Raw genomic sequence first — 10,739 nt, 5'->3', positions numbered from 1 at the left:
TCTCCCACCATCCTCTCAATTGTGAAAATATACAAGCCAGTTTAGAGCTGGCTTGCTCTTAAAAGACCCAACAGCATGCAGCTTAGAACATTTGGCAGATGATTTTGTGAGTAAGCAAATAACATTTTTCACATTTTAAGGCAGCAGATGGTTCCGAGGATCCCCTTTAAGAAAAGCTAACAAATTCCAAACAAACTTTAATCAGATCCCAAACTGTGCCAACTTTGGATTGATTTCAGAGCTGTTCCAATGTGCTTTGCTATTCTAGATTTGCACTGATCTCAATATTTGCTTCAATGAAGAAAAAGACATAGTGCGCACCATCGCTTTATTGAACATATCTAAAGAAAGGTATGTTGAGGTGTTCTTTCGTAAAGATGCTGCAACTCCCAAGGGGGTGTGAACAGTGTGCTATGGGGACGTGTTAAAGCTATCACCTGCTTTTTGAATTAGCTTGATGGAAACAATGGGTGCAACAAGTTGTAGGCTTTACTTTCCATCCCTCAAATGAAACATCTCGACCTTCACCAGCGATTACAAAAGATGTTAACCTTGGGTTATCTTCAAAGTGGTGGGGTTTTGTCTTTTCCAGTGGAGAGCTGTAAGTGGCTGAGACATAGGACCTGTCAGCTTCAGTAGCACATTTAGGAAACATATTATGTTCAACATTGTTGGAATGTAGCTTTAACGCAGATGCTTCCTCCAGCTTCAAAGTTGCGATTTTGTGTGACTGGCTTTGATCTGCAGAGTCTGTATGGACATCTGCCTTATTCAGATGTACCTTAGGTTGCTCATCCCCAGAGTGTTTATGGAAAACGAGAGAGAGAACCTCCGATCCAGTTTGCGTGCCTATCCCTTTTGCATTTAACATTTCAGCCCTGGAGTCCATTTGCGCTGTGCGGTGAAAACAAAAGATGTTTAAATAGAAAACCACAAATTTCAACTCAAGTCTAAGGGTTCTTACAGGTAGCATTTATAAATGTCTATATCTCCATCCCAAATATTACAGAAAAGCTTCCGTAGACTTGAAGTGAACCACAAGATTTTCAAAATAACATAAGGCATCTCAACTTAGTACTTTCAATCAAGTTATTCAAATATATTCTGCCATACCTCCAGGACAATGGAGACGTGCACCGGAACCTTCTGGGCCAGAGGTAGTCAGGGTGATAGATAGGGCTGCCACACCTGCCTTATTTACAACCAGAACATAGAGTGGCAGACAGGACTGTCAGAACTTGTACAAGATAGAGGACATAGCAGTAGAAAATTCTGCAAATTATTAGGCAAACAGAATTTCCGAAACTATTAGGGGGAGGAACTGATGCATCATTGAAAGGGAATGAAGGAGGCAATTCAGTTTCTGGGCTGCAAAGCCAAAAAAATGCGTTTATAAACTGAAGACAAACAGCCGTTGAAGAAAGAATTTACACAAGTAGCTAGGAGGGCTAAAAGTGCTAGGAAATCCCCTTAGCAACAGAATTAAGGTAAGGCCCAAGGCATTTTAGGGAGCAAATAGTTAGCTACGAATACTGTAGATCCACTCAAGGACAAGCAACTGAATTTACATGTAGAGCTGCAAATGGGTGAGATCTTAAATGAATACTGTGCATTGGTATTTACAAAGGAGGAGGACATGGTGGACGGTGAGTCTAGAGGAGGATGTGTTCATATTTTAGGGCATGCTGATATATAAAAAGGGAGGTAGTGTTGAGTGTTTTGAAAAGTATTAAGGTAGACAAGTCCCCAGGACCTAATGGGATGCATTCCAGAGAAGTGAGGGAAAGGAAGAGGAGAATTGCTGGGGTCTGGTACAAAATCTTCGTGTACAGGTCCATAGTTTTCTGAAAGTGGCAACGCAAGTGGATATAGTGGTGAAGGCGGCATATGGCATGGTTACCATCATCTCTCAGGACAGAGTATAAAAATTGGTAAGTCATGATGCAGCTGCATAGAACTTCACTCAGGCCACATTTGCAATATTGTATACAGTTCTGATCACCACACTACCAGAAGAATAAAGGTTTGGAGAGGGTAGAGAAAGATTTGCCTTTTTTGGAAGGTATGAGCTATGAGGAGAGATTGGACAAATTGATTTGTTTTCACTTGAATGTTGTTGCCTGAGATGTTTACAAAACTATGAGAGTTATGGATAGTCAGGGTCTTCTTCCCCAGGTTAGAAATATCAATTAAGGGATTTTTAAAAAAAATTTACACAAAGGGTAGTAAGTGCCTGGAATGTGCTGTCTGAGGTGATGTTGGAAGCAGTTACATCAGCAGAATTTGAGGCATATTGACAGGCAGCAAATAGAGGGATGCAAACAACATCGAGACAAAAAGTTAATAGTTTAGAAAAGTGTCATGTCAGCACAAAGGGCCAAAGGGTCTGTATCTGTGCTGTACTGTTCTTTGAAGCGCAGCCCACCATAACAGAAAGTGTGCTGAATGCCACGTTGCATGTGCCTGATATGGCATAAACAAGACACACAAATAGGAAGAATATTCAGAAGCAGCTCAGCACCAACTATAGAATAACAAGTTATTTTAAAGCACTGTCAGTTTAAACTATAGATAAATAGAAAATAAATGAAGAAATTCCTAAAGTAAAGCCACATTCAAGAAATTGAAGAACTATACAAGTCAGAAAAAATCTTTTGGAAAAATCAATGATTCTGAAAACAAACACTGGAGTGTCAAACTGGGAGTAAACTGACACACCACAGTTTCATCTTGATGCTGATGTTTCAGTATTGCAATGTAAACATAAATGGCATAAATAAATAAAATTACAATGTAAACATAAATGGCATAAATGAATAAAATTACAACCATCATCCATGAAATTGCAAGGGCTTGAAGGAAAATTATTAATAGGAACAGGCCAACTCATGTCAAAGCTCAGGGTAGAAGTGAATAGAAGCTTTGGAATGCCCCTCTCAATCAGAATAGTGAATGCTCTCTACTAAAACTGTAACGAATCTGTAAGGTAGATGGGATTTTAGAAACAAAGTAAGCAAATTAATTCCAAAATTATTCAAGTTTTGGAAGACTGAACCCACTGTCTCACAAAATGATGCTAAACCAATATACTTATATACTGACAGTAGTGGTCTTGGACAAAATTTAAAATATGTAGAGTATGCTATGACAGGGAGTGGTTTCACTGTCTAAATTAACAAGACAGTGTGCAGGTATATTTATCATTGCAAATCCAAATAAGTTTTGATCAGAATCTGTGTGGAGTTAACTATTCAACAAAAGAGTGAAATGCAAGATTTATCCAATTGCTTCAGGTGCTGGAAAGGTCCAGCAAAACTCGGTCAAGTGTTCAGCAAACTGGATCTAGAAGTGGAATTTTGGTAATTACCTCTGGACGAAGACTCTACAAAACTTAATTATTAATTTAATAAATACAGTTATTATTTATTTTGGCCATTATTGTTCCAACAAATTACCTTTTGCAATTGCTCTCATGCCAGAAACATTTCAGAAAAAAAAATTGTCAAACATATTGGAAGGCAATGGCAGTGTAATATTCCACACAGACCCACAAAAGAGGAACATTATCCAAAAGTAAAAGACTTGTATTGTTCAGTGTTAAACCTGCATTCCAAGTGCAAGCTTGCAAAACCAAAGGTAAAATTTCTTGGGCACATTACCCAAAAGACCAGAATCACAGCTAACCACACACAAAAAAAGACAAAGCAATAAGAGAATAATGCAAACATCACAAGATTTCAAAGATTCATGGGATGGTAAATCAAGTGAACAGGTTGTTAACAAATTTGGCAGAAATTAACAAGCCTTTGAGACAGCTTTTATGCCAGACTCAACAACAGTGCTAGAATAAATTTCTGATTCCTGATGAAGGGCTTATGCCCGAAACGTCGATTTTGCTGCTCCTCGGATGCTGCCTGAACTGCTGTGCTCTTCCCGCACCACTAATCCAAAATCTGGTTTCCAGCATCTGCAGTCATTGTTTTTACCAACAGTGCTAGAATGTCAAGCAAGAAAAGGCATTTGACAACATCAAGCAACTCCTGATCTCTTAAGGAATCTTGGCACATGATCCATATTTACCAACAACTGATGCATCTTCAACCAGATTGGTGACCATACTGTAAAAGTGGAGAAAGTTGAAAAGTATAGACCAGTTTACAATGTCTCTAGATCACTAAGACACAAAATGGTATCATGTCATACAGAGAGAATGTCAACTCATGGAGCATTTCAGGGAACATCTCTGGGACACATGCACCCAACAACCCCACCGCCCTTGGGCCGACCACTTCAACTCCACAAAGGATGGACAAATCCTGGGCCTTCTCCACTGCCAAACCCAAGCCAGCTGATAACTGGGAGGAAGAACGCCTCATCTTCCACCTTAGGAACCTTCAACCATACGGCATCAATGTCGACTTCACAAATTTCCCCACTTCATCAGAGGTCCAACCCTTCAATTTGGTACTACCCTCTTAACCTGTCCATTTTCCTTCCCAACTATCTGCTCCTTCCTCCCCACTGACCCTGTCAATCAACCTCCACGTATCACCTTCCCAGCTACCTTCCCTTTAGCCCCATCTCCACCCCCTTTATTTATCTCTCTTGTGATTTCCCAAGATAACCACACTCCTGATAAAGGGCATAAGCCCAAAACGTCGACTCTCCTGCTCTTCGGATGCTGCCTGACCTGTTGTGCTTTTCCAGTGCCACACTTTGACTCTGATTCGTTAGCATCTGCAGTCCTCACTTTCCCCTCATGTCAAAATTAAGAAAGCAGTAATGTGGGTGTACGAAAACTTCAGAATGTTTGATGGGCTTACATTCAAAATGAAACTATAAAACATTGGGCATGCTTCTAAACACAAGAAATTGCCAAGCTGCCAACCAGAAATGAGCAGTCCGGATTAAGGAATATGTGGAACTCAACTAGAGAATATATACTGGGGAAGCATCACACAACAGCATTCTAGGGGATATCAATGAGTGGAACAGAACAAGATGATTTAAATTTCACCTAAGAGGTTAATGCCACACATCAGAAGTTACTAAATATTCACCAGCTACTGAAAGAATCTGCAATACATACGAGAAGCCCGAGAACAGGATGAAGAATGTAACAAAATGTGGAAACACTGTCTGGAAGGATGACCAGACAACATACCTAATAAGCCAATACCACAACAGTACCTAACTATCACTGATGACTTGCTAGTTTTCATCAGATTAGTCTGGTAGTATCAAGAGCTCATCAACGTGTGAATCTTCAAATAATTCATCAAGGACATTTGGGAATTGCAAAGCGTCATGTGAGGGTGCAACAATCAGTATGGTGACTTGCACTCTAAGGGAAATTACTACTAATTGTACTCCATGAACTGTAAACTGCCAAGAGAACAGAGAACCACTATCACCTTTTCCATCTAGTCCACAGAAATGCCTCACATTATCAAGAATGACCAGAACAGGAGAGAAGCAGACTGAAGTGGAGCAAAGGGGGCAACCAAGCCTGAAAAGTCAACAGGTAAAGGACAAATATTACTAAAGCTTCAGCTTGGGAAGGAAAATGGGAAAGAGATCAAACAAGAGAAGATAGTATTAGAACAAACACATCACAGTTAGGATCACATACGGCTGGAACAGAGCATGGGATTAAGAGAATCTGCAATGAATCATCATTGAACAGGAACATCAATAGAAACTATTTCTTGACATGCAAGAAAAAACCCATCTCTATAACCACCCAGGAGAGGAACGCTTGCTGACAAAAGGAAAATGCAGAACATACTCAACCTCAGGATACGATTAGAATAAGATTGGTCAAAACATCAGAGAATGATCCTGAAAGATCTGAAATTTTGGGGAGAGATTTTAGAATCTAAATACAATAGGTAGTTCTAAGGAAGGGTTACCAGACCCAAAACGTTAACTCAGGTTTCTCTTCACAGTTGCTGCCAGACCTGGTGAGCTTTGCCAGCAATTTCTGTTTTTGTTTCTGACTTAGAGTATCCACAGTTCTTTTGGTATTTAGAATAGGGATAAAGATGCTGGAGATCTGAAAAAACTAAATTGCTGGAGAAACTAAGCAGGCTTGGTAGCATCTGTGGGGACAAAACAGAATTAATGTTTTGAATCTGGTGACTCATCAGAACCGTTCTGAAAAGTCACTGGACTCAAAACGTTAGCTCTGATTTCTCCGCACAGATGCTGCCTGACCTGCTGAGTTTCACCAGCAATTTCCGATTTTGTTTCAGAAGCTCTCAGCTAGTGCAAACAATATGTAAATAGATTAAGCTGGAAATAAAAAAGGTCTTGCAGCAGGTTCCCAGCCTTCAACATAATTTCTCTGGGAGAGTAAACAGAATTCTGGATGTAGGTTTGCTCGCTGAACTGGAAGGTTCATTTCCAGACGTTTCATCACCATACTAGATAACATCTTCAGTGGGCCTCAGGCGAAGCATTGCTGAAAATTCCTGCTTTCTATTTATATGTTTGGGTTTCTTTGGGTTGGTGATATTATTTCCTGTGTTGAAGTCACTTCCTGTTTCTTTTCTTAGAGGGTGGTAGATGGGGTCTAACTTGATGTGTTTGTTGATAGAGCTCTGGTTAGAATGCCATGCTTCTGGGAATTCTCATGCATGTCTATGTTTGACTTGTCCCAGGATAGATGTATTGTCACAGTCGAAGTGATGTCCTTCCTCATGTATATGTGAGGATACTAGTGAGAGAGCGTCATGTCTTTTTGTGGCTAGTTGGTGTTCATGTATCCTGGTGGCTAGTTTTCTGCCCGTTTGTCACAGTCCTTCCACGGCGTTTTGTAAATGACATTAGTTTTGTTGTTGTCTGTGTAGGGTCTTTCCAGTTCATTAGCTGCTGTTTTAGTGTGTTGGTGGGTTTGTGGGCTATGATGATGCCAAGATTCCTGAAGAAGGGCTTATGCCCGAAACGTCAAATCTCCTGTTCCTTGGATGCTGCCTGACCTGCTGTGCTTTTCCAGCAACACATTTTCAGCTCTGATCTCCAGCATCAGCAGACCTCACTTTTTCCCCCAAGGGATCTGAGTAGTCTGGTAGTCATTTCCAAGATGTCTTTGATGTAGGGGAGAGTGGCTAGGGTTTCTGGACATGGTTTGTCTGCTTGTTTGGGTTTGTTGCTGAGAAATCAGCAAATTGTATTTATTGGGTACCCATTCTTTTTGAAGAATGGTATTGGTGATTTTCCTCTGCTCTGCGTAGTTCCTCTGTGCAGCAGTGCATGGTGGCTCATTGAAATAATATTCTGATGCAACTTCGTTTGTGGGTGTTGGAGCAATTACTTCTGTAGTTCAATATTTGGTCCATATATGTTGTTTGCCTGAAGACGCTGATTTGAAGTTCCCCATTGGCTCTTCACTCTACTATAACATCTGGGAATGGCAGTTTGTTGTGATTTTCCTCCTCTTTAGTGAATTTTATGCCAGTAATGGAATTATTGATGGTTGCAAAGGTTTCCTCTAGTTTGTTTCATTTAGTGATGACAAAGGGTCCACGTAACAAACCCAAAATTTGGGCTGGATGGTTGGCAGAGCTGTTTGTTTAAGTCTCTGAATTACTGCCTCTGCTAAGAACCCTGATATCGGAGATCTCATGGGTGTTCCGTTGGTTTGTCTGGAGGTTATGTTGTTGAAGATGAAGTGTGTGGTAAAGCATATGTCCGCTAGCTTGATGATACTGTCCTTGTTGATGAAGTTAGTGGTGTTAGGTGTATGTGTCTTTGGGTCTTCTAATAGTGTAGTCAGTGTTTCCCTGGCCAGGTTAATGTTGATTGATGTAACAGGGCTGTTACATCAAAGGAGACCATTATTTCATTCTTTTCTATTTGAGTGTCTTTGATGGTCTTCAAGAACTCTTGGTGGAGTGGATGGAGTGGCATGAGTCTTCTACTAAGTGTTTTAGTCTTTGGTGTAGTTCCTTGGCAAATCCGTAAGTTGGTGTTCCAGGTAGTGAGACTATGGGTCCGAGGGCTCCTGGTTTGTGAATTTTGGGTAATCCATAGAAGCGTGGTGTGTTGGATCCATCTGCTTCCATTTTTTGGAAGTCGGTCTTATTTATTCCTCCAGATTTCTGAAGTTTGTTGAGTAGGGATATGATTCGGTTCTCTAGTTGTGGGTTCTCAAAACTTGCTAAGTGTAAACAGAGCCAAAACCCAAACACACACTGTCATCACCCTGCCTCCACCACCAGTAATTGGCTTGCTGAAAGAAGACAGAGGGTGGTGGCTGGAATAGTGGAACGTACATGGAATTGTGTAGGCTAGATGGGCTTCAGATTGGTATGACTGGTCAGCGTAACATCGAGGGCTGAACAGCGTATTATATGCTGTAATGTTCAATGTTCTATAACACTTTTTACATTAAAAAATGTTATGGTGATAGTCCTCATTTCATCATACCTGAATAAAGATAGCTAAAAAGCTGAGTTGAATTTGCTCCTATTTCCCTGGAATAAACTAATTTTCTGAGGTTCAAAATAGATTGCAGTTTGCTCGATTAAATCAGGAACCTTCGTTGGAAATATTCTAGAAAAATGTTGTGGCCCCAAAGTTCAACTTTTGCCCATTTGCTGCTGAATGGACTTTGAATATTTGGTACTCAAACACATGCAATGAGCCCATTTTGCATCAGATAATAGGGATCATTAAGAGAGGTGGACAGGTGTTAAAAAGGCCAGTATTCATTAAAGGGCTACTGCAATTAAGATGAAGGTAGAAAGTACTTTAGCATTTGCAATGTTCTTAAGTATTTCAATCTTGGCTTTCACCCTTTATTAACTTCACACTGGTCCAAAGTGCCTTCCACAAAAATTGCAAATTTACCTGAAAAGAGATGCCATCTTCAGCACTGTGTCATGTAATAATCAGAGGAATAGGAACAATAGGGGAACAGTAAGGAGGCTGCCAAAATAAGATCTTCGAGTAAAAAATGAGGTCTGCAGATGCTGGAGATCACAGCTGCAAATGTGTTGCTGGTCAAAGCACAGCAGGCCAGGCAGCATCTCAGGAATAGAGAATTCGACGTTTTGAGCATAAGCCCTTCATCAGGAATAAGAGAGAGAGAGCCAAGCAGGCTAAGATAAAAGGTAGGGAGGAGGGACTAGGGGGAGGGGCGATGGAGGTGGGATAGGTGGAAGGAGGTCAAGGTGAGGGTGATAGGCCGGAGTGGGGTGGGGGCGGAGAGGTCAGGAAGAGGATTGCAGGTTAGGAGGGCGGTGCTGAGTTGAGGGAACCGACTGAGACAAGGTGGGGGGAGGGGAAATGAGGAAGCTGGAGAAATCTGAATTCATACCTTGTGGTTGGAGGTTCCCAGGCGGAAGATGAGGCGCTCCTCCTCCAGCCGTCGTGTTGTTATGTTCTGCCGGTGGAGGAGTCCAAGGACCTGCATGTCCTCGGCACCTTCCCCTGCAACCGCAGGAAATGTAAAACTTGCGCCCACACCTCCACACTCACTTCCCTCCAAGGCCCCAAGGGATCCTTCCATATCCGCCACAAGTTCACCTGTACCTCCACACACATCATCTATTGCATCCGCTGCACCCGATGTGGCCTCCTCTATATTGGTGAGACAGGCCGCTTACTTGCGGAACGCTTCAGAGAACACCTCCGGGCCGCCCGAACCAACCAACCCAATCACCCCGTGGCTCAACACTTTAACTCTCCCTCCCACTCCACCGAGGACATGCAGGTCCTTGGACTCCTCCACCGGCAGAACACAACTACACGACGGCTGGAGGAGGAGCGCCTCATCTTCCGCCTGGGAACCCTCCAACCACAAGGTATGAATTCAGATTTCTCCAGCTTCCTCATTTCCCCTCCCCCCACCTTGTCTCAGTCGGTTCCCTCAACTCAGCACCGCCCTCCTAACCTGCAATCCTCTTCCTGACCTCTCCGCCCCCACCCCACTCCGGCCTATCACCCTCACCTTGACCTCCTTCCACCTATCCCACCTCCATCGCCCCTCCCCCTAGTCCCTCCTCCCTACCTTTTATCTTAGCCTGCTTGGCTCTCTCTCTCTTATTCCTGATGAAGGGCTTATGCTCGAAACGTCGAATTCTCTATTCCTGAGATGCTGCCTGGCCTGCTGTGCTTTGACCAGCAACACATTTGCAGCTGCCAAAATAAGATACCCTGCAAGATGATCTACCATGACATGTAAACAGAAACTGTGGCATACTTATTGTTGGCCTGTGACAAACTTCAATGTTGATCATACAGATCCAACCCAAAGTTTTGAAGGAAACAGATTGAGAATGTTGCGGGTGCCCCAAGTATAATCTTCCAACATTCTTTGATTCAGGAACCATTCACTTTCATTGAAAACTGCACGACACTCTGCTTTTTAGGGGGGGGGGGGGGGAGGAAGAGAACAAGGGAATTAAAGACAAGTTAATTTAGCACCCGCTGTTAGGAAATCACTAGAGTCTACAATTAAAGGTGGCCGATTGCACTCAAATGTTTCAACTGATCAGAGAGAATCAGCACGAGTTTATGAACAGTAGGTCATGATTGACAAAACTGGGCGACTTTTTTGAACAGATGTCTAAAACGGTGTTGAAATGTCTATGCATGTTATTAATATGAGTTCTACAAGGCGTTCAAAATGTGGTGCCTGGCGTCCCCCCAGGTGCTTAGTGGTCAGATGCAAAATGCAAGCCAAACCATATAGTATAAAAAGCGAACAGGATGGAACCCTTATTCCAAATACT

General features: G+C 42.2%; 1 protein-coding gene across 2 annotated transcripts in view; it reads right to left on the bottom strand.

Annotated features, from left to right (window-relative positions):
• Positions 1-279: 279 nt before the first annotated feature.
• LOC132823120 (rab11 family-interacting protein 2-like) overlaps positions 280-10,739 on the bottom strand; it is a 33,920-nt gene continuing 23,460 nt past the window's right edge. The window contains exon 4 of one of the 2 annotated variants that reach the window (XM_060836663.1): positions 280-894. In XM_060836663.1, the coding sequence (XP_060692646.1) occupies positions 434-894 (461 nt within the window). In that variant the 3' untranslated portion in view covers positions 280-433. The remainder of the gene's footprint in view (positions 895-10,739) is intronic. The other variant, XM_060836664.1, reaches the window with a different exon arrangement.

Source organism: Hemiscyllium ocellatum, chromosome 16, assembly GCF_020745735.1.
Source record: "Hemiscyllium ocellatum isolate sHemOce1 chromosome 16, sHemOce1.pat.X.cur, whole genome shotgun sequence".
Classification (NCBI taxonomy): Eukaryota; Metazoa; Chordata; class Chondrichthyes; order Orectolobiformes; family Hemiscylliidae; genus Hemiscyllium; species Hemiscyllium ocellatum.
Note: the sequence above shows the minus strand (reverse complement) of the source record. Positions and strands in the feature narration are given on the sequence as shown.